The sequence below is a fragment of the Protomyctophum parallelum genome (genome assembly GCF_964188405.1).
Source record: "Protomyctophum parallelum genome assembly, chromosome: 10".
NCBI classification, from domain to species: Eukaryota; Metazoa; Chordata; class Actinopteri; order Myctophiformes; family Myctophidae; genus Protomyctophum; species Protomyctophum parallelum.
This window is the reverse complement of record NC_139704.1, coordinates 37,928,639-37,953,571: the sequence shown is the minus strand read 5'-3', so window position 1 is coordinate 37,953,571 and position 24,933 is coordinate 37,928,639. Positions and strand designations below refer to the sequence as shown.

The 24,933-nt window shown below is 40.8% G+C and overlaps 3 protein-coding genes across 3 annotated transcripts; 1 reads left to right on the top strand and 2 right to left on the bottom strand.

Moving 5' to 3' along the window:
• Window positions 1-1,529: 1,529 nt before the first annotated feature.
• echs1 (enoyl CoA hydratase, short chain, 1, mitochondrial) lies at window positions 1,530-9,202 on the bottom strand. The gene is made up of 8 exons (XM_083774658.1): window positions 9,074-9,202; window positions 7,420-7,617; window positions 5,927-6,054; window positions 4,967-5,066; window positions 3,903-4,007; window positions 3,118-3,237; window positions 2,235-2,302; window positions 1,530-2,148 (listed from the first exon to the last, which is right to left on the bottom strand). The coding sequence occupies exons 1-8, from the start codon at window positions 9,168-9,170 to the stop codon at window positions 2,083-2,085; spliced, it is 882 nt and encodes a 293-aa protein (XP_083630784.1). The 5' UTR covers window positions 9,171-9,202; the 3' UTR covers window positions 1,530-2,082.
• A 748-nt stretch (window positions 9,203-9,950) lies between these two features.
• Window positions 9,951-11,577, top strand: sprn (shadow of prion protein; the record flags this gene model as incomplete). Its single annotated transcript, XM_083775025.1, has 2 exons — window positions 9,951-9,983; window positions 11,101-11,577. The coding sequence occupies exon 2, from the start codon at window positions 11,101-11,103 to the stop codon at window positions 11,575-11,577; it is 477 nt and encodes a 158-aa protein (XP_083631151.1). The 5' UTR covers window positions 9,951-9,983.
• Window positions 11,578-13,577: 2,000 nt separating this feature from the next.
• On the bottom strand, window positions 13,578-20,933 carry mtg1 (mitochondrial ribosome-associated GTPase 1). The gene is made up of 11 exons (XM_083774638.1): window positions 20,758-20,933; window positions 19,787-19,851; window positions 18,277-18,381; window positions 17,338-17,424; window positions 16,469-16,525; window positions 15,761-15,851; window positions 15,593-15,654; window positions 15,031-15,127; window positions 14,667-14,748; window positions 14,471-14,583; window positions 13,578-13,866 (listed from the first exon to the last, which is right to left on the bottom strand). Exons 1-11 carry the CDS (start codon window positions 20,858-20,860, stop codon window positions 13,769-13,771), a joined length of 960 nt encoding a protein of 319 aa, XP_083630764.1. The 5' UTR covers window positions 20,861-20,933; the 3' UTR covers window positions 13,578-13,768.
• Window positions 20,934-24,933: the final 4,000 nt, after the last annotated feature.

Here is a 24,933-nt window from a genome sequence, read left to right as displayed (position 1 = left end):
ATATAGGCCACCTGAAAAAATGTTTTGTCCTAAACTCACCCAAAATGGTTCCCCATATCTCTGTAGTAATGTGATCAAGAAGTAGGCCTATCTGTCAGAATTTTCAGACGCCATTCTAATTGACTATGATTTCTTTTCAAGGTTTGTGGAAGGAACGTATTGCACAAAGTGCCAAAAATCATGAACATAATGAACACAATTCAAGTAGGCCAACCCCAAATGTTTCATATTGGCCCCATGGAGGCGTTATAACAGGTCACAGCACAGCATCGGGTAGGCAACCCAGCCTGGCGGGGATCTGCACTCTGAAGCAGCACACTTTTTGGATGATGTTTTTTGTTGTTGTTTTGTTTTTGTTTGTTTTGTTCTCTTCATTCAGGGCTCTGACAAACGGTCTGATTGTTGTTTGCACCACTCAGCACTACCGCTGGCCCTTGTAATCCGTGATTTCAGTCTTTGCTCAAGGACACTTTGACACCAACTCTGGGGGAGCCCGGGTTTCGAACTGGCAACCTTGCGGTTGCCATCTGGCCACTCTACCCCCGACTAGTGTCTACTTTCTATATAGCAGTGCACTGCCATCTAGTGGTGTTGACTGATGGCAAAACAAAAAATATATCCATGTGACAGGATTTCTGAATGCACACTGGATATAGTTCAAGTTGTATGATACTGTTCAATATAAACTGAATTTGAAAACCCAATTTGCAGGGAACAAATATCACCGAGAATCAAGCTATTCCAGAACTCATCTTAACCCATTTTGGGGCGGGAACCCCTTTGTGTTTTAAACATTTAGCTATTGAAAAATAGCAGATCTACAAGCTCATAGCGCGACACCGAGTGGTGCGCTACGAGCTTGTAGGTCTATTTTTCAAAAATTGTGAAAATGCGGCACAAATCTTTGAATATATATTTTTTCAGAATACTAAAAAAAACATATCGACGGCAGGCCTAAATGGGTTAAACCAGTTAATGACAGACATAGCATCACGTATTGTACATCCAATGCAGAACCACCAAGCCTCATCACCTACTGAAGCCATATTACATGGGTATAGGAACTAGGAACATCTTATTGTGGACCTGTACATTAGTCTTGTGCTGTGGTGTAAAATAGCCCATCACAATAGCATTGTGAACTTGTAGATCTGTTATTTTCAAAAGATTTCTTTATACCTTTGAAAACTTGAAACGGGGCATTCTGCACAATAGGTACTTGGTACTTTAAGTACATTTTGATGTCAAAAGTTTACTTTCAACAGAGTAGTTATTGCAGTATTGATACTTTTATTTAAGTAAAACATGCTTGCACTTTTTCCACCACTGGTCTTGTGCGAAATATGCTGCTCTAGGTCTAGCAGTTTGCAAGATTATATCTCCGGATGATCCACATACAAACACAAATGAACAGACCCTCTTGCAGACAAACAGCTAGCCTCCAACAAAGCCACACGTTAAAAGACCACTGCATTACCCCTCAGGGATTAGACATTCCTTCATATAACTTCAATTAATTGTCCACTCAGTTACTCAAAACCACGACAAGATTTATTAGCAAAAAATGTACATACTGTAGGAAAAGGTATTTGCCTACAATGTAGGCATCAATATGACAGTGAAAACAAAAGGCATCATGAGCCAGTAGCTCCAGTTCTACCACCAGCTGTGACAAATATTGCAAACAGTTTGTTAAGTAGAAACACACTGTATGCAGACGGCAACTGATCTTTTAGGGTACAAATGCGGGTAGTCTCTTAAGGAGTGGTTCACGGCAAAAATGGCGTACTTTCTATCAATTACACACCCCATGAAGCCTTGAATTCATGGAGATTTTTGTTTTTGTCTCGTTCCTATACCACCAATAGTTTGATGACCGGGTGTTCGGTCAATAGGAGACTCGACGGGGCATCAAATTATTGGCTTAGGAATGTGACAAACAAACAAAAAAAGAACATGAATTCAAGGCTTCATGGGGTGTGTAATTGATAGAAATTCTAGCCTAATTTAGTTTTATGATTTTAGCAGCATTAAAGTTCAGATGAGACAGAAGAGATTTCATTCAAGAGATCAAGCATGAATCTACTTGTCCTGGAAAATGGCCTTTCTCTTCTCCACGAAGGCAGTCATGCCTTCCTTACGATCGTCCTGGTGGGGGTAAACACAAAGGTCAAACTTAAACCTGCTCCGGTCTGTGCCGTTCGTGCAAAGTCAGAAGTCACATGTCTACTAACCGTGGCGAAGGTCGAATGGAACAACCGCTTCTCCAGCCGATTCCCCTCAGCCAACGTCAGCTCATAAGCTGCAACCAGACACCGATCGATTAGTGAAACGAATACATCTACACAACATGGTCAGTTAGCGACTTAACGCATCTGTGTCGTTTTAGATTGAACTATATATGTTTTTCAGAAAACTGTTGAAATAATGTTGAATAAATTACATTTATTTCTTTTACACAAATCTTCTTTTCTGGGGCACTAACCATATTCAGATGGGGGACCACAAACGCCAAATACATATAATTTTGCAGGTCCTTGGCACGGAAAGATTTGACAATTACTGACAATTACGCCAAAACGCTTCATAACCCGTGAGATGACGGGTTAAGATTTACCCCGAGGTCGCCATACCCGTCATATGGCGGGTTGTGAGGTTTACATCAATTCCAAGCAGCCAAAGCTCAACACTAACCTTTCGTGCTGTGCAGGCTGCTAGACAGCACCTACGTTCTTCCCATCATGAGGATCAATGCGCGCCCACCCCATAAGGATCCACTCTGTCGTTTCTTTTCTCAGAAAGATACTCCAAAGTTGTTGTTTTTGTGCCCGACGTTCCGATGTAAATAGTGATTTTTTATCCCATCGCGGCATCGCGCCCGCCATATTACCGCGGTGAAAACTAAGACATGTTAGCTGCTGCTCGTACAACTTTTTGCTCCTCCTCCTCCTCTCGCTGTATTGAGCCGTGTGCCCCGGAAGTAGTTGGCGCAAAATTCACAGATATTGCCTGGCTGCCTGCGGTAATTTCACATGAACGCTAGGGAGCGATGAAAGTATTAATGGGTTAAAAGTTGTTTGGCTTTGAGATCGCCATGTTCAGTAAAAGTCCACATACCTGCATTGACAGCCTCCTTTGCCATCGCTGAAACTAGCTTGGAGTTGCCTGCAATTTTCTCCCCACATTTTATGGCTTCTGACACCAGCTGGTCTACTGGAACCACTTTACTCACCAGACCTGAAGAACAGAAATGTTTTAATCCGTGTGTGCACTGTGCAGGTATGGGTGAACAGGCCTCATTCAGCCTTCTAGCTTGGATTTGACAACACAAAGCTAAGCAAATTATAACGGCTGACAAGTTCCATTAGTTGAACAAGTAATTGAATCCCCCATGCCTCTCAGTCAGTATGAGACTATGGACTACCATGGTCTTTGATTGATTGTATTGAAACTCAATACAAACTGTGAGTGGACGACCCAATTAAGCATTACACTTGTTTACAAGAGGGTCCACCATGTTCAATTCATCAAAACATGTAGAGACGTACAAATAGACACTTCCATATAGTCAAAGAACAGAACAGGAATTAATCATAAAGGAAGCAAAAAGGGAAAAGTAGCATATACAGTGAGGGGAAATGGGGGGCTGTCCGTAGGTGCCCTTTGAGAGCGGTTTTGAAGGAGTCAAGGGATTCACATGTCTTAATGACTGTTGGTAGGGCGTTCCACATTTTGGTAGCGTAGGAGCGAAAATAATTTAGTCCCTCGCTTGTGCCGAATCTGGGTTGTACGTGACTTGTTGCACTCTCTCTGGTGTTGTGGGTGTGGACTTCGTTAACATTAAGGAAGTATTTAGACAGGTACAGGTCAGAAAAGTAATGATGAAATGAGGTCGAGTTTACCCGCCTGCTTGGCGTCCTGTGCATTGATCTTATCTCCCGTCAGCACCATCTCCATAGCCAGTGATTTACCCACAGCGCGGGTGAGTCGCTGAGTACCACCAGCTCCTGCAGTCACACAAAAGCACAAAACCTGTCAAGGGTTACCCGACACAAGGGTCTAAATGTGCAAGGAGTAGTGTTGTTTTTGGCAGCAAATTTCTATTTTAGTTTTAGTCATAGTCTCTTGAATAGTTTTCACTTAGTTTTAGTCACATTTTAGTCACCTGGAATGTATTAGTGTTAGTCTAGTTTTAGTCGACTAAACGTCATAAGATTTTAGTCGACTAAATCTACAGGTGATTTAGTCGACTAAAATGTATTTTGGCGGGCCTTGTTGCCGTCATAATTACTTATTTTACAAATATACTATTTTCAGCATGCAACCAAGTGTAAAATGACTTATACTGGATCTGTTGTCCACTAGTCCCTTCCTAACATTTTAGTCTAGTTTTTATTTGTTGACGAAATTGTCAGTATATTTAGTCTTAGTTTTAGTCACCATAGCATAGTTTCCATTTAGTTTTCTTCAGTGGAAATAGGTAGTCGACGAACATTTTTCATCTTAGTTTTAGTCGACGAAAACAACACTGGTAAGGAGGCCAGCATAGACTTTTTTTTGGGGTCTTTGTACCTTTTATATGCAAATGTCACAGCTCAGATCTTCTTATATCTGCTTTAATGATTCTGTTATTTTACTTTTGTGTCATAATGATTGCCTGCTACTGAACATTTGAATAATAAGATTTTGAGGGGGGGTACTTCCAACCACTGTGGCTGCAGATGTACTACTAGTAATATTGTATTGACATACAGTATACTACCATACAGATTGCTTATGGCAACACAACACGTCATATGGCGACATGTTGTGAGCTTGCCATTTTAGAAAATTCTGATAATCTTTCATAACGTTTGCTTGTAATGATATGCCCAAAAAAGGGACAACAGCATTAAAGTGCGTGGTTGAAATAAGTTCCGGATTGCAGGTTTTAACACGAAGGATGAAAGACAGCAACATTTCTTACCAGGAATGGTACCCAACAGAATTTCTGGTTGTCCAAACTGAGCCTTCTCTCCAGCATAAATTATATCACACATCATGGCCAGCTCACATCCACCACCCAGCTAAAAGCACAAAAACAATTAGAGAATTTGAGAGAATCCTTCCAATTGATTTTCTGCCAGGTGTGAAAGATTATTAAAGATTATCAAGCTCCTGTTCATTGTTTATGGTTAGCGTAGTCTATATCAGTGGTTCTCAACATTTTCAGGCTGTGGCCCCTGACCCTCCAAAATAATCATATTTGGATTATTTTGGGCTTGGGATTGTTTGATGCGGTTCCACAGATACATTTTGTGAAAAGAGCAGATCTACAAGCTTGTACAGTAGATAGTCTATTTTCACATTTGACAATTTGGCCAAAGTTTGAACAGTAGCTTGTTGATTACTTTTGATGCAGTAATGCTCCTTTTTCTTTTCTTGCCTGGGGAGTGGGAACCCCCCAAAAGGTTGAGAATCACTATAATCAAATAATATATGTATACTATCCATAAAGCCTTTCTCTGCATTCCGACTATTCCAATGATGCATTTTGTAGGAAAGCATCAGACTGCCATTCATATGTTCAAGATCTCCATTTTGCCATAAACACAGCTAACAAGGACATGTTGGACACCGAGTGTATAGTGGCTTAAAAACAGTGTTGTACCTTTCACATTCACAGATTTTAGTCCAGCTAACTTTTCAGCAAAACATCAGCAGCATTTCAGAGGTGACTTTTCAGTTAGGCTCCTAACAGAAAATCACCTCTACAACAAATATAATAGAGATAATTATGAAACAATAGTGTTCCTATGAAGTCTACTCTAAAGTCCTTTAGAGTTGATTGTGCCATGATTTGGGAGACTATAGATTATAATATTTTATTGGCAGTTAAAAAAAGAAAAACCACAAAAAGCCAACACTTGTGATTTGGGAGACTCACAGCAAATCCATTTACAGCAGCTATCACTGGCTTCCTGGAGGTAGACACTCTGTTCCAGTGAGCCAGGAAGTTCCGACCATAACACTCCTGGAAGGTTATGTTCTGCATTTCTTTTATGTCGGCACCCGCTGATCAATACAGAAATTAAAACACATTAACCATGACATTCCTGTTCATTATCCTTAAAAGGCAAAAATCTTGCAATGTTTTACAAAAATATGTGATCTGCAAACTTGATCGGCTAGGTTAGTGTCAAAATAGGGCTTAAAGATTTACTTATTTTCTATCAATTACACACCCAATGTAGCCTTGAATTTATGGAGATTTATTTAAAAGTTGTTTGGCTATTTTGTCGCATTCCTAATCCATCAATTTGATGACCGGCAGAGTCTCCTGGGTCTCCTACTAACCGATGACACGGTCATCAAATTAATGGCTTAGGAATGAGACAAAAACAAAACAATGTCCATGAATTCAAGGCTTCATGGGGTGTGTAATTGATAGAAAATAATTAGCTTTTTTGGTTGAACTGCTTCTTTAAGTAGTTAAATTGTCACCATATTTACAAACTTAATGGATTAGATAATAAGTCTAAGATATGTCCGCCGCTCAGGGGTAGAGTGCCTGGATGGTAACCGTAAGGTTGCCAGTTCGAACCCGGGCTCCCCCAGAGTTACTGTCGAAGTGTCCTTGAGCAAGACACTGAACCCCTAATTGCTCCCGATGTGCTAGTTGGTGCCTTGCATGGTTTCCGCTGCCATCGGTGTATGAATGTGTGTGTGAATGGGTGAATGTAATGCACAATCTCTGTAAAGCGCCTTGGATAAAGGCGCTATATAAATGCACCATTTACCATTTACCATTTAAGACATATGATAATTTGATAACATATGGGGTATTTGAAAGTGTGTCCATTGTGTAGTCTCCCTGTCTCGGGAAGAGTGTGTTACCAAGAGTGTGTAAACTCTATATTTCAATTTTAAAATGTGTTCTTGTCCAGCACCTGGGATTTTATCATTTGGATGTGTCCCCTTTGTGAACATTCTTCTTACAGTAGATATAAGATGACAACGTCTCTGTCGGGTGGGAACCTCATATGTCGATAACTTCCAAAACAGCAAAAGTAGCAGACGAATAAGGTCAAGCTTGTAGACGTGCTACTTTTGAATAAGCATTCATTTAGGAAACAACACAAAAAGTTTAACCCATGGGGCGGGAAACCCTTTTGGTGTTAGCATTATGTTATGCTTTAGCTATTGAAAAATAGCAGATCTACAAGCTCATAGCTTGTAGGTCTGCTATTCTTTTTTAATCGAAGAACGACTGACATAGAAACTTAGCTTTTTCAGAAAACTGTCAGGATCTAAAAGACATTTATAGTATCTGATCTCAGGTCAGAATGGGTTAAATATGGAGATAAGAGGTTTCTGACCGGCAACGATAAGATGATATAACACAAGATTGTGCAAAATAATGATACCAAACCAGCTTACCAGCAAAGGCCCTCTCACTGCCGGTGAGAACGATGGCTCCGATGCTTCCGTCGGCTTCAAAGTCATCGAGAGCCCGACCCACCTCCAGCATCAAGCCGTCACAAAGGGCGTTGAGAGCTTTGGGCCGGTTCAGTTGGATGAAACCCACATTCTGCTTCTCCCCACGCTTTTCCACAATGATGTACTCATATGGACTACCTAGGTACACACACAGAACAATCAGCCCCCTGTCTATTATCTGGCTCCACATCCACAATGACAGTAAAATGAGTAGTCACTGAGGAAAATGCATTATAAAAAGGTCATTATGAATGTTTTGTGGGTCCTCAGTGCTTCACAGTAGGACTGGGCAATATATCGTTACTATGTCAATATCGTGTGACTAGATGTCTAGGATTTATTTGGGACATTGTAATATGGCACACACGTTTTCTTCCTTATTTTAAAGGCTGCAGTACATTAAAGGGAGTGTATTTTTCTGAACATACCCGACTGTTCTAGCTGTTCTATTCTATTATTTGTCTTTTCCAACTTGGGCATTAAAATATAATTTTAAATGATTGATCTTTATTTTCCCAGGGTAGTAGCTGAGCACAAGTGCTCATTTCCAGCAACTCCCTGCACATGTAGACACACATTAAAACCTGGGAGCTGACCAGTACAACCAGTCTCATACTGTCCTTATTCACAGAGGATTTCAAGGTTGTGACACACTGGATGTCATGTTTCTAGAGTAAGGCACCTGTTGTGCAACAAAAAAAAAGAAAATAAACATTAATTCCTGTCACACACTCCTGAGTGGACCCAAAGTGGTCCGAGCTGATCCGACCTATGATCTATCCCTAAAATAACCCAGGTAATAAACAAGACATAATCACAAGAAGAATGAATTTAAGTCTTCTTGGTTAATCATTCAAGTTGTAGGACCCTTATGTCAAGGCCTGTTAAAGACCATGTGCCACTGATAGGCCTAGTCTAGTGGATCAAAGGCCACCACAACTACTGTTATTAACATAAACCAGCAAAGCTAGAATTTATTTTAACCAATCTGTATGGTAGTTAATTCAACTAGAATATTTGCAGTAGTTGGAGGTGCTCGTCCATTGTTTGAGACATTTAGACCCTGGTTGGTTTGTACTAGTACTGCCTTAAGCTCATAAAAGGGACTTGAATGAGCAGCATAAATCATGTCTGTTGTGCAGGATTAAGGATATAATGGTTATGGTCTGGAGTGGACTGGCCTGCAGCTTTAAAAGTGCAGGTGAATATTATGGTATGTCATTATAGTGGTAGTGCAGATTAATCAGTATCGAGGTCCGAGTTGACACAAAGTCACAGAGCCAGTGAGTGAAAAGCCTATATGTGACTGACTAAACTGATGCGGAACCCAGGCTACAGCACAGGTGTCAGCTATTGTTCACAATAAGGTTTGTGGACAAAATGGCATCAGTGACATGTTTTGTATTTGCATACTGTAGTTTTAACACAAGGTAAGAGTCAGACTTTGCAGCTATGCTTTGCAGAATGCTGCTTGTTGCCCATATGCGTCGCACATGAATGACGCTACTTTTGTGACATTGTGACTTATTGTACATAAAAGATGATGAACCATCATGTTTCATGATGGTGTCCTGCATGTGTAAAGAACACATACCTGTAGTGTAGTGCCGTGCAGCAACAGAGGCGCTGACAGGCAGTGTTCTGGTAGCGGACTGCAGGAGCACAGCAGCGGTTCTGCACAACAGAGACATCTTGTTGTCAATGAACTTGCTTCTTCGTCCTCTTCTTCTTCTTCTTGTGAAATGTGGACTTTTCTTTCTTCTTCTTGTGCTTTTTTTTTTAGGTTAATAAAAACGCAATATCGCCACCTAATGTTCAGTTCAGTTCAGTTTCAGTTTATTTAATGGACAAAATTGAATGCTTTCATTTCATTTGATCATAACTTTCATTGCACTAAGACAAAAAAGGTTTGGGCCAGTGCCTTATTTTGCCTATCCAAATAAGCCTAAACCTTTTTGGTATTGCATTCGGAAGGCAGACGAGATAATGCTCGTATGGACGTCATCTAGCCATGTCTTCATCATGCACTGTTGATTGCAAATTAATTGCAGATCTACAAGCTCACTCACACGGTCACACCACGTCACAAAGAGCTTGCAGATCGTCTATATCCAGTGGCTATTTGGTGTACAGGTCGAGGGAAAAGGCGGGTGAGCCACTCAGACTCAGCCCGGGCCCAATAAATAAAGGTTTAAAGGAAAACAATAGTCAAATACCCTATTATTGTTCACTTTATTGTATCATAAAATATAGTGTCATATAGCCCTATAGTATTTCAATTTGATAATTCCACATAATGATGATAAAATAATCGCATCAGGGACGCGCGGCGCGCTCAAGACAGCTGTGCGCGCGAGCCCTGGTCTTCCGTGATTTATATTTCATATCCTCCTCCATCATCCTACTATTACTGCCGCACGAATGACAAAACATATAAATCCAATTACAGTGAGGTGGGGAAAACACCACAAATAGGCTATACAGACATTGCGTGGTGCTTTAAGGTAGGCATGTCTACTCTCTTCTTGATGAATGCTGTGGTTAGAGATATGTATAAATGAGGCTAGTTTTGCTGTAGCGTTTGATGATTCCTTATGATTCTACTGTAAAAGAACAGGACATAATATATGCTCCTTTCTGTTTGTTTGTTTTTTTCTCGTAGGGTATAGCCCTACACAGTAGGCTAACCGTTGAATTTCCATGGCAAATAAATACCAGTGTGAACAGCTTAGCTATGTGGAATTGATGTGCACGGATCAGTGAAAATAAACAATATCTATAGGGTAGGCTACTGTTCAATGCACCTCCTCTGTTCACATCCTCTACATCGGCTAAACTCAAGTGCATAAATTAATCAATAATAAAACGCATTTTTTCGAGATGATTTCATTCCGTTTATATACTGGGAGTCAAACGAAACGATCATCACATTTGATCACAATAATAATACTAATAATCCATATATTTTGTTTCATGTGCAAAGGAGGTGAGGGAAAAACCTCGGCATTTGATTTGAGCGAGGTCTTTATTTTTAACTGACCTACTTTGATAGAGCAGCAACATGCTACAACATCATTCCATCATCTTTATGAAGAGGCCATATGCTACCAAAGAATCAAACACTTGAGTGGGTCTGGGTCATAATGTTCCTTTATAGCTACTACACAGGCAGTGATTAAGAGCGTCTCTCTATTATGTCATATATAGTCATACACTTTCTGTAAACAATATTTTGTTTTGAAATATTGACCAATGACCATTAAATATTTATCACATAGGCATATACCCGTTTATAAGTTAACATTTTAATGTGTTCTGTTGTGACTCAAACAAAAACGTCTAGTATTTTCACTCCATTCGCTTGAGTCTTTTAGTCAAGCGCGTCGCGTCATCAATTTGATGAATTGAACAATGTGGACCCAGCTGTTGTAAACAAGTGTAATGCTTAATTGGGTCGTCCACTCACAGTTAACAGTCTTTGTATTGAGTTTGTGCTTAAAATGTACTGTAAATTCTACAAACTGTTAATAAATATTTCAATCAATCAATCAAAGAGCATATCCATTTATCGGGTTAATTAATCCCATTTGTCCTCGTGTCGTTCCCACACACTTCCACCAGATGGCGGCGATGAGCCAGACTGTGGCGACGTGCTGGACGTGTCTCCTCCTTTCGGCGTTCCTGCTGTGTGAACCGGTGCTGTCCAAGGGCGGGGGCCGCGGGGGGGCGCGCGGCTCCTCCCGGGGCACGTCGTCCTCCTCCTCCCGCGGCTCGACGGGGAGTCAAAGGGGAGGCCACGGTGGGACGACACGCTCGCGCTCCAGGGGGCCGGGGCGCTCGTCCGCGACGCGCGTGGCCGGCGCGGCCGCGGCGGGCGCCGTAGTGGCGCTAGCGGCGGACGGCTGGTACGCGTCCGCGTACCGGCGCAGCAGCGCGGACAGCTCGGATGACGACATGGATTACTACAACAGGACCAGTTACTATGAGTCCCTGATGTCAGGCTCTGCTCAGGACCTGCCTTCACTCACTCAGATCATCTCCATCATTGTTGCGACCTTCTCGCCAAAAATTGGATACTTGTTGGACAGTATATTTTAGGCCTAGTAGACATATGGCACACACTGTTTCTCAATGTTTTTAGGGGGACCCGCTAGGGGCCCAAATGGACCCTTATGGGTCTGTGACTCTGAGCGTGCAAAATGGAAACATTTGTTCATCTTTAATTGGGACAACAATCTGGTGTACATAACTACAAATTTGTAGTTAAGGGTTACGGACCCTTAAGAGTCCATTAGGACCCCTTGGTGGTCCCCTGACCCAATGCTGAGAAACCGTGGTCTACTGTAACAATAACATGCAGAAAAGCTCTCATTAATTCTATCTGGGATGGAAGGTGTACTGTTCTGCATTTGGGATTATAATCCGCAGGACTGTGTGCAACGGTGGTTGTCAAGGAGGGGCCCGAAGACCCCACTCCTCAGCCATTATTGATAGTTAATCTTCAACATTACCAATATAATATGTACAATACGAATAGAGTACAAGAATGGCTAGCGTTTCACCTCACTCTATACATGCAATGCATACTGTAAAATAATTCTGGGCCAGATGACAGACCATGTCTGACCAAATCATGTTACAAATGTTATATTTGATTGGGGTACTAGAGATTAAGGGGTAAGGTCCCTATTTCCAGTGCCTTACCCCTTATCCCTAAACTTCTTTTTAAGTCGTTTTTTTTTTTTTTACCATTTTGAAAAACCTTTTGAAATGTTTCAACTAGCCAATCTACATCAACACATTGTTTAAGGGATAAGGTTAGGGATAAGGTGTAAGGTACTGGCAAAAATAGGGCCCAAATATTCATATAAAATTGAGGTCCTAATGCTAAAAAGGTCCTAAGGTTAAAAATCAATGGTGAATGGTCTTCTAGTAAAGGCAAGAGATTATTTTCACAGTGACACAACTTAAAACACTTCCATGTAGGTTTGCCCACATATATAGAACACTTCATGTATGACTACTGCGAAATGTGCATTATCAACAGATTAATTTTTGTTTCAAATTAATCAGGAAACCTTAATTCTTTAGAATAGAAGTTGGAACCATAATTATACGTGATCAAACGTGTTGCTGTAAGATTTAAATCACGGACCCAGCTGATCGAGATTAATCAGCTAGCTATCAGATTTCACAACAGGCAGATGTTGGTACCTGCAGGGCATTTCTGCCTGACGAAACCATCTGAGATTAATAGGCTATAACCAGATTTATCAGAAGTATAAATCTGGCATTAATACTGTAAGTTATCCCACACAGCAGTCCATATTTACATTTAAGTACCAAAACCTCTGGCTTTCAATCTTCTGTTATTTAAAAAAAAAAAGCTTTATTTTCATAATATAGAAAAAACATTTGTACTGCTAGCATCACTACTCACTGTTACTGATGTAAATTTCTAACTTGTACATAGTTTGACATTTTAATGCTTCGGTCTAGAAGCAGAGAGGGTGTCGTGTCATGTCTTATACACTATATACAAATGTAAAATCATTTCCACAGCTGACTATTTATCTCCATAGTTTTGATAAGACTTTATAAGGCATTTGTAACACCAGTCTGGTATCATAACAAGTCAGCAACACTAGTAGTAGTACTGGGTCTCTGAAATACACAAACTTGTAAAGCCTAATTTATCCCCAGTAGTACGATGCTGCCGCTTTTCTGACACATTTGAAAAGACAAGTATTAAGCACTGTGGTAACATCACCACATCACATGTACATTTAATAGAAACACCTACTGTATCTCTGCTTTGTGGTCATAATTTAAGCATATCTGGTCCAAAGGAGATTCATGTCGGAAGTGGTTCTCAAAGAGGGGGCCGGGGGCACCCAGGGGTCCTTGATGGGGGTTCCCCTGCGAAATGAGTTCATATAGAACACTAAAATCAGTGCTCCCTGACATGAAAATGTATGAGAATCACTGGTGTAGGGACTCTGAGTCAGTCCACCATCAGACACTCAGGAGCTACAGACTGTTTCTTCTCCTTATGTACGTTCTGCTAGACAACACTGTAGTGACAACAAGACACTACATAATAAATATAGATTTTATTACCAATGTATTTATGCTAATAAACAAACACAAAACCCATTGTGTACAGTACACTGTGTCCAATGTTTGCTTCATCCATTTCAGGAGACATCCCCCTATGTTTTATCTATGAGCTTCCATCTTATGGACAAACTGCTATACCCAGTGTTTAATCATGTCAGTTAAACATGGCTCAGTCCAGCATGACCTTTCCCAGCTCTCCTTTCCTGAAGGCTCTGATGAAATCATACGCTGCTGCCGAGTAGTTTGGAACTGTGATTGATATGTTTCCTGAGGGAGAGGAGAAACCAGGTTTTATTCCAATTTAGGATAGACCAACATTTATTACAGTGAATGGTGAATGCCTTAATAATCATGTTGTCCTCTGGGTTACTGAATGTTCACAGTGTAACATCTGCACTAAGAGCATTATGGTGGAATACTAGAATACTGGTAAACCATTCCGGACCGGTCACATTCATTCCCATTATCATGTGTGTTCTGCAGACCGTTCTGGCCCCAAGCACTGGTTTTCCACAAACCAAAAAGTGGAAGAGCCAATCTTCCAAATTTTGGTTTCTGCAAAACGCCTGCTACTTTGGAAACCAATCGTATCACTATACCAATATGAAGTACCACCTAAAACATTTTTTTTTTTTTATTCTCAAATTGTTTCCACACAGTTTTAGCCTCGATATTGACTTTATATGTCAGGCTTTTGGTCTTCAGGCAGAGGCTCTGAGCCACTCTCTTTAAAAAATAATAGGGATCAAAAGTTGTTCAAATACTTAATTAAACATGTCTCTAAAAGAGGGAGTAGAACGCCACGACGGATTAAAAAAAAAAAATTACCAGTTGGAACTATTTGTAGCCGAAATCATGTTTGGTTTCTTACCTACTCCAGTGATAGCTGTGACCTGCTGTGTCTTGCGTAGCTTGACAGCAATTCGTTTGAGAACATTCTGGATGTCATCACAAGGTTCTCCAAGGTCATATTTCTGAACATAACTGCGCAAGTATACAAAGACAGTAAATTCACTGACAGTATTAAAGTGTACTACCCCTTGATGTAAAGCTGAGGAAATTCTCACCTGAACTGCTCTAGTTTGTTCAGAGAAAACAATAAGTAGTCAGCGATAATGTCTTCACCAACTAAATGGTCCAGTATAGTTCCTGAACAAGAAAAACATGAGAGAAACAAACAAACAAATCAAACTGTGGAAAAAGTATTTGAAATACAACATACTACAACACACATTTCAAATAAGAAATTTGAATTCACAGAATTCATCAGGCGCTCGGGTGGCGCAGTCAGTGGTAAAGTCCCTGGCATAACGACTAAATTAGGGAGGAAAAAAGGGTCTAAAAGATAATTGCTACTCTAAATTGGGAAAAAGAAGAACATTAGAATTAGCTAGTTCAGCCTCTCTTTGTTAAACAAATTTAAAAACTCACCACATAAAGCTAGCTTCATGCCAGTCTCAACACTCTCAATTTTAGGAGGCAGGACACCTGGTGTGTCCAAGAGGTGCACGACAGGTCTCTGACATACCTGAGAGAAATGAACACACAGCAATATTGATTTTCTTTCCTTTAGCTATAGAATAAATCATTTCTATCAATTGCTTTTTCAATTAATATTGATTTCAATTGTTGTGTTGTAGCGATATTGGACTTTACGGTTTATGCTATTCAAAGACTGTAACTACATAGTCTTTTAGGTCTGTGAATTGTGTCTATACTGTATATTCAACTGAACGTTATCTGTAGATATCAGCAAATACTAAATCCTAAAAATAAAGTCCCCAGGTTAATGACTGACTTCCACAGAGCTGAAGTGACAAGCAACGGATACATTTAATTTCCCCAGCAGTCCTATTTTTATATAAATAATTCAATATACAAGTATATTCAAATCAATGATGTTTTATAATTGAATCCATTAGTTTGATTAACTGCTCCTAATACTCAGACATACCCAAACCCACAGAGGCAAATTAACTCAAGAAACACCTGCCTGGATTCTGGTCAGGACAGCTCGGGTTATACCTGGTTCCCCACCCACTTTGGATCCACCACCTGAAAAATGACAAAAGATTATACTTGCTAGAGAACACATGCATGATACGGTATGAATGTTGAATGTTGATGAACGTTATTCTGATGTGCATGATTGTGTGTATACCTTTCTTTAAATATGTTCTTCTCATCGAGTTAATAAGAGATGATTTCCCCACGTTGGGTACACCAATCGCCATCAGGCAAAAATGTGTGTTCTGAAAAGTTGACGATCACATAGATAATTGGTCCAAGATAAAATCGTGATGAAATTAGTATGACCCTGTTACATCAAACTGAGTTAGATTTCAATCATTCCACATGTCACCCTCAAAATGGAGTTCCTGATAACATACCTCTAAAGCTTATAGAAATATGTTCTTTTACTTTAATTAACACACCAAGAGTGGTCCCTGTGACATGCCGCTCCTATGTGCTTTTGTTTCGGAGATCTATATTCTGGCTCAACTCCTTGAATAAATATTGTATGCCCACAGGAAACGGCCATGGTTACCAACAACACCAGTCTAGTAATGCCACAAACAATGATTTGTCGACAGTGCTCCAGCCCTGCAGCTGGGCAGACGCAGCCAGCACGAACTTATGGAATACTTTTTTTGTTGTGTTTTGGGTCAATTTATTAATTTATGTCGGGTAGCCATGTAATAAACCATGTAATAAGGGTGATTAATTAACTCTGTCGGTGAATTATCTCCCGACAATGATCAACTAGCCAGATATTATCCCTTACCTATAAAACACAAACTTTTTTTCCCCCAGGTACAAATTTAAAAATGAAATGACTAAACCATATTATAGTGTGTTGGTAGTGCACCTCATCTCTGTTGAAACGGGGATGTCCCTCAATCAGCTCGGTCACCATGGGAATCAGCTACAGGAGAGACCATAACAGCATGCTAAAATTTACTTTTGCATCTGACCAGAGATCAGATTATTTTTTTTTTTGATTTTTCAAAAATAGCAGACCTACAAGCTCGTAGCGCGACACTCGGTGGCGCGCTATGAGCTTGTAGATCTGCTATTTATCAATAGCTAAAGCATAACATAGTGCTAACACCAAAAGGGGTTCCCGCCCAAAATGGGTTAATCAATTCCATCTTTATCCATAGAGTACATGCAAATCAAGGGCATCACACATAACAAGACAAATACAAAAATAAAAACATGAAATCATAAATAGAAGCTGACTCCTTAGTGTTTACGTAGCCTAGACGAGTACCGGAGACAGCGATTCCCGGGATTTACGTGTGTATGTGTGTGTGTGTGCGCGCACATGCACACACACACACACACACACACACACACACACACTTGAAATGTTTATTTATGTCCACATAATGAGAAGTACAGAAATCAGAGCTGCAGACATAAATCATGGATAAAGGAAACAAGGCCTCCTCCAAATTGAGCGACACACACACACACACACACACACACACACACACACACACACACACACACACACACACACACACACACACACACACACACACACACACACACACACACACACACACACACACACACACACACACACACACACACACACACACACACACACACACACACACACTTACTTCCAGGACTCATCCAGGCGAGACATGACATATTTCCACACGTATCAATCAACAGACATTTACGCAGTTGCTGGAAATCTTTGTTGCTGAAGAAGATGGCTCTTACCTTTTGGATGGATTTATCATGCTGGCGGAGACAGTCTGTAAAGAGAACATTCCTTACCCCGCTCCTCTCAAGTTTCGTCAGGATTCGCTGCAGAGAAAGGTTATTATAATTGTTTTTAAAGGGGGTATAAGATGTCTTTGTTTATTTTAAAAAAAGAAGAAAGAAACATTTTAAAGGTTGTATATGCCAATAGTAATCATCATTGCTAAAGTATATTGTTCAAAAACAAGGGTCTTCCCATTTCTCCAGCTCTTTATTAAACTGAAAATAAGATGTTCAAGTTAGGATACCAATTTTAGTCAATCAGGAGAGAGAACTCATTTTTTTCCCCCTTTTTTAAGATATGTTGGGGATTATTTCTGCCTTTACTGATAGATACAGTAGTCTGACAGGACATGGGGAGAGAGATGGGACATGACATGCAGCAAAGGTCCGGGCCTATAACAATTAATTTAACAAAAACATTTTGAGTTTGTAGATCGGCTTAATAATTGTAATGTATATTATTAAAAAGTATACATAAAAAGAACGTATGTATACTACAAACTCAATTATCATGGCAAGCCCCCAAAGCAGTGGTTCCCAAAATTTTTCATGTCAACAACCCCCAAATTGACACTAATTAGCCCACGGACCCTCATTTGAAGAGATATGCCAAATTTGTACGGCTCTAGCAGTGATTCTCAACCCGTTTAATTTCAAGGACCCAGAGTTTGACATGCATTAGTCTACGGACCCCCCATTTAATGTCATTTCTATCTCTGGGACCACCAATTTATATTGTAAAATCAATGTCCATTTAACTCTTGAGAGTTACAGACCCATAAGGGTACATTTGGTTCCAAACTTTAGCTGGGGACCCCCTGGAACTCCCTTAAGGACCCCACTTTGGGAACCACTGCCCCAAAGGAGAAAAGATTACCAATACACTTTTAGCACCTGTTTTCCAGACAGATCAGCCAGGTCCATCTTGTTCAGAACAAGCACATGAGGTCTGACATCTAAACTCTCCTGAAACGCAGGGTTTCTCCCAGAGAAGGGAATGTGCTACAGTTAAAGAAAAGCATGTTATAAAGTTAGTGATAGTAAATGTCCTCCTCAAGGACAATAGTCGCTACAATTTTCTACCTCCAGTTGACTGAACCGAGCGATGGATTCTGGAATCTAGCTTTATACCAGTGATCCGTAACGTTTGTGTACTACCTGGGATTCAAACCTTGGTCTCCCAAGTGAGACCACAGTTCTACCAGTCAGAATCCCTGCTTGAACTCAGAATTCATGGTTCTCAGAAGGAAACCGGTGGGTTGTGCAGTCCAGGTAGGGAAATGAGGCATTACCCCAATGAGGCATTACCCCAGGTGAAGTATCTCCGGGTCTTGTTCACGAGTGAGGGGAGGACGGTGATGGAGATCAGCCGGAGAGTCGGAGCGGCAGGGGCAAAGTCAAAGTCGTACGATTAGTCACACACGTTACCGCAGTGACATTTGTCCTCATTTGACCCATCTCTTGGAGCAGTGAGCCGCAGCGTGTGCCGCGCTCGGGAATCATTAGATGATTTGACCCACAATCCAACCCATTGATGGTGAATGCCAAGAGGGAGGCATTGGGTCCCATTTTTACAGTTTTTGATATGATCGAACCCCGACCTCAGGGTGGACACTGGTCACGGGGGCGGTATTGCTGTCACTGTACGCCTTTTGTGACGAAAGGAGAGTTGAGCCAGAAGGCAAAGCTCTCTGTCTACCGAGCAATCTCCGTTCCTACTCTCACCTATGGTCATGAAGTGTGGGTCATGACCAAAAGAATAAGGTTGCAAGTTCAGTCACGCAAGAGAGACTCTCTGCTGGAAAAGAAGCCAGCTTAGGTGGTTCGGCCATCTGGTTAGGATGCCTCAAGGGCGTCTCCCTAGGGAGGTCCTCGAGGCCCGTCCCACTGAGAGGAGACCCCGGGGCAGACCAAGGCGCAGTTGGAGGAAAGACATCGACTCACTGGCCTTGGAACATCTCGGGATCCCCCAGGAGGAAGTCACTAATGTTGCTCTGGAGAGGGAAGTCTTGAGCACTCTGGTGGAGCTGTTGCCCCCGCGACGCGACTATGGATAAGCGGTTGAAGATGGATGGATAGATTGATGGAGAATCCCTGCTTGGCCAGGGGAGATATTGTGCATATGAGCTTCAGGCAGTACTACGTGCCACTGCCAACCAGTAGGTGACTGTCCAACCTAACATCATAGTCACTCTAAACATCTTTTTTTAATATTTTAGAGTCTAAATATCTTGGTGGAGACCTCCAACCACTGCAGATGTGCTACTGTAGATATATTGTATTAACACACTCTTAGGCCACACAGGTTAAAATAACATATTCGTTAAAATACGTTACAGACTTGCACTGAGGCTTTAAAGAATTGTCAAGTGGTTAAATCATTCTATTGATATTGAAAGGATATTCTGGCATCGTGGATCTCTATAATGCAGTCCACATTCTTCAGGTTGTACTGCATCTGCTTGAGACCTGCAGTGGATCACAGAAGAGTACGGTTACTATCAATGGCAAGGCTACATCTGTGATTCTCCACCTTTTAATGTCAAAGAACCCAAGTTTGATATGCATTAGGACAAAATCTACAGACAGACACCCAATTGATATGCCGGTAAATGAAGAGCGGGTGGTTTATTTTCTGTATTTCCAATGTTCACAAATTTTACTTCTACTCCACTACAACTATCTGAAAACTTTTGTTACTTTCTAGATTTTTATTATTAAGAAACATAGCTTAACATTACCGCCACTTGCTGTAAGCACTGGACCAGGGCTACCATTACCTGTACAGTGTGTGTGTGTGTGTGTGTGTGTGTGTGTGTGTGTGTGTGTGTGTGTGTGTGTGTGTGTGTGTGTGTGTGTGTGTGTGTGTGTTATTTATCCAGACATTCACTGAAGGTCTGTTCTATGCATTCATTCATACAGTATTGACACTGTACACAATCATGCATTCATAAGAGTTGTTAATAGACTCAGACGTCTATATTAATCCATGTATCACTGTTGATACTGTACATGTGTCAGAATAATATTACCAATACCGGTATCAAGTCATATATTCTGTGCAAAGATATATTTGTTAAACACACGATGGACATGATGTAACGTTAATGTATGTACGTGTACGACGTTACAGTATCGGTAGTGTGTGTTCAGTCACAATTGCATTACACCTTTCCCATTTGAATGAATGGGTTTATTTCGAACATAAATGAAAAACAAATACATATAGCGATCATCTTTCAGATTCGGAACGAGACAAAACAAGAAGTCCTCCGAGGTGGAAAGCCTGGTGAGGCGAGGTGTTCCTCAGCTTATCAAATGAACCAAGTAATTCCGCAAATAATCACAGTTTCTAAAAACAAATGTATGTCCCACCTTTTGCCATATGTCCAGGAAACCAATGCGCCACTTCACGTTCACCGAAAGCAAACACGGTTCTAAATGCCCCCGTATTGCAGAGCGCATTATAAAGTTTCATATCTGTTGTTGTAAATAGCCTAAAGCAGTTAAATGATCCTCAGTACTTGAATATTGAGTTCATCTTTCTGCACGGCGCCATGTTCAAGTTGGTGCATCACTGTTTACAAACCGACCTGAAACGGGGTAGGAAATACCGTTCCGCAGCGTACTGTTCTTGAAACCAATGTCCCCCTTGCCTTGGCCCACCCAGCAAATACTAACGCAATGCCGAAGCTTAATCTAATACAATGCCAGTTGAAAGGCCGAATCTTATCGAACTGAAACTGACTCTAGCCCATTTATACATATATGCATTTATGATGATCCTTCTTTTATATGGTTAATTAGATGCGTGTCATGCTGTCACCCGTGTATCCATATTTGGGGTTTCTACATTAGTCTGATGTCAGCGCTGGATATCGCTGTTGCGGTTGTTTGATGGATTGAACAAGGTGGACCCTCTTGTAAACAAGTGTAATGCTTTATTGGGTCGTCCACTCACAGTTAACAGTCTTTGTATTGAGTTGTGCTTGAATTGTACTGTAATTCTGCAAACTGTTAATACATATTTCAATCAATCAATCCGCTGTTGTCGCCATACATGGGGCTATAGAATAGGATCAGTTAATTAGTTCAAACCATAGACTGTAGAAAACCCTGTGATCGAATATGCATAATTTGTCAAAGGAGACAATGTTGTTCAACTAGGCTACTGTAATAGCGTAACAATTATTATGATTTGATTATATTAGCACTATTGATAATAGTTGCTCCCAGCTAACACGTATGTTGCAGGATTTTGGATCCTATGAAAGACTGGGTCAGTATTTGAAGCTTCAAAGTTCTTCAGTTGGTTTATCCTGAAAAATGTCCATTTGTAGTATTCAAGGTCAGAGCATTCTTCTGGTAGTCTCATGTCATTGGTTATAGTTGCAACCATTGCAACCCACTATAGACCGATTCACAGAGGGGTGCCCTGGGCGCGGCCATTACTGAGGTGTAATCCATGGAGCAGGTGCTCCGTAGGCCAGGTGTAGCTAATCAGTGCTGCTGCACTCAATGGTACACCTCAGTAATGGCCGCACCCAGGAAACCCTCTGTGAATCGGTCTATAGGTCCAGATGTTGACAGCCCCTAATTTGTACATCTCTTTAGTTTAGATCATAATACAGTAGAGGTTTTGTGTTATGTGTTACTGGTGTTGGTACAGTCAGCCTGGCTATCAATACCACAATCAAAACCTCTAAGATATTACAAATTAAAGGGCAGTCACAGTCAGGACAGTTCGAAAATCAGAAACTATTCCTAAAAACCCCAAATTGTTTTCAGTAGCGTGTTGTTTTGGTGCCATCTACTGGCTGAGAGCAGATAAGGATTTGCCTAAATGTACAGTTGGCATTTTCCAGGATTCTCAGAAAGTGGTTTTCAAACTTATGGTTCCATTTGTACACTCAAGAGTTACATTTGAGAACCACTGATCTTCTAAAACAGCATCTAAATATGGCATCATGCTATCTTTTGTCCTGTCAGTTCTCTGCTGATTGGATAAACTTGGTATCCCCAGCCTGAAAATGCCCTTTCCTTTTACTAAAGACCTGGAGAGAAGTCTCCCCATTACTGAACTAACATGTGCTGACAGATCAATTAGTTTACAACACCTGCCAGCGATGACTGGATTAATTTATATTCCTGCTCCACTACATGCTCAGAGGAAAATATTGTACTACAATTGACAGGTTACTTTGCAGATTCAGATTACTCATTAAGATTGATTTGATCACAAGCTCACAATGTGTCACTTTTTAAGTCACTCTGGAAGAGTGACTGCAAAAATCATATTTCCGTAATGAGACCTTTGCTAGCTTTCTGCTTACATTGTCTTAGCACCTGGCAATTATCTCTGGTTGTCTACCCCAATTCAAAAACTTTACACTAGCTTTGACCTCTGAGCAAAATGCCTTTAAACAAAGGAGCAGAAACCTAGTAATAAAAAGATACAAATATTTGTATCATTTGCCCTTCAATCTCAGACGTACGAAAGTTTATGGTTTTAGATTACTTATACCGGTACTTGAGACATTAAGCCATATTTAGAGAGAAGTGCAAGAACTGCTGAAACCCCTGGTCAAACATTAAAAGGCTGCAAATACAATAACAAACACAATTTTAATGGGAATCTAAAACAATGATTTTTTTACACACACACACACACACACACACACGTTAACAGGAAATAAAATTGAAACAAAACATTTTAATAGATTAAATTTAAGCATTATGTTAGACCTACTTTAGCCATTAAAATATATATATATCATGAATATATGGCACAAATCTTTGAATATATATTCTCACAGTAAATGTTTTTAACTCATATCTTTGCATCTGGGGGGCCTGGAACAACATATGTTCAGATGGGGGTCCGCAGCCAAATACAGATAATTCCAGGGGTCCTTGACATGGAAAAGGTTGAGAACGACTGACATAGGTTTTTCAGAAAACCGTTCGGCCTAAATGGGTTAAATGGATATTTACAAAATGTGGTCACATTATAAAGCATATATCTAAATGACGGAGCGGTTGCGCATAGACCGACCTGGCAGCAGTTTAATGCAATTTATTTGTGCAAGTTATTTTTTTTAAGTATTTTTTGTTGAATTACTCATGACAAAAAAAGTCAACAGTAGGCTATGCATTTCCATAACATAAACAAGCAGCACACTAGCAAACAATTCACTAGTTCTTTGTTTCAATCATTTTGTTACGATTTATTTCTTAAATACCCTAGTTTGAAACTATACCGTCTATATTGTCTGCACGTGCTGCTTGCTTATTTTATGGACATACATACTGTTGACTTTTACAATTAATAAAAACAAATAGGTATAACTCACACAAATAAATTGCATTAAACAGTGCAGGTCTTTGCGCAACGGCTCCGTCATTTTGATATATGCCATTATAAAGGGGCGATCATGGAAGATGTCCAGTAGATGAGCAGCCAGGCTCTTCACTTCAGGCTTGTACAGTTCAAGAGTGCAAGAGCAGAGGCGGGAGAGACGAACAGAGCATCCTCTTCTGCGCTGACACGACAGGCTCCAATCATTAGAAGCTGCAGGAGGATGGAGGGGCGACATGAGGCCGAACCACAGGATTTTGTTTTAGCTCAGCTCCTGCAGCCGCTCATAAAGTACTCTAACCAAGAAGGACGGGTCGTTTCTTTGTAAACTTTGACCATGGGCAGATCTTCCACTCCCATGAAGTTGTAGCAATCCACTTCATAGACTGTGTCCAGTAGACTGAGTAGAGGAGCAGCCAGGCTCTTCAGTACAGGCGACTGCAGCTCGGGGAGGAGGGCGATCTCCATCTGCAGGCTCTGCAAGTACTTGCTCCTGACAGCCTAGGTGGAGAGGGTACATTTGCATTACTATACATCTACAGCAGGGGTCTTCCAAAAAATTTCAGTAGCAGATTAAACTTTCATAGATGTCAGACTTGTTTGACAACACCATCAGTGTTGTAAATACTTGGATTGTCATCTTCACGTTTACTTGTGGATTTGACCACTTGATAAAGTTCAGAGCCAATGTCAAGTTTTCCCTCTACACAAAGCCTTTGCCAAAAAAAGCCGATCCACAAGCTACCAACGCCCCCTTTTTTTAAATGTTGAAAGTTCCTATCCCACAAATATTTGGCAGTCCCCCTTGATCTACAGAATTTAATCATCCCCATGGTGCTCCATTAACTTCCAAATACTTTGCCAACTCACCTGGAACTCTGTTCTCCCCTCGTTGGCGACAACCACATTCTTTACCATCTGGTGCATGATCGGCTTTAGGTGAGCCTCGTCGTATGTGGTTGTGGTGTAGTACTTTTCTGTAGGAGTCTGCAACACATGAAGCAAAAACAAATTAGAACTAAGACAGTCATTCTAGCCATCTGTAGCCTATTATAAGCGAAAATACACGTCCCCACATCAGTTCAGTCTATTTAACTCACCCATGGCAGGCCATCCAGCAGACTCTGGGAGAGGCAGAGGGAAGCAGCAGAGATCTCAGAGGGCCGGTAGTGAAGCATCTTGTAGTCAACTCC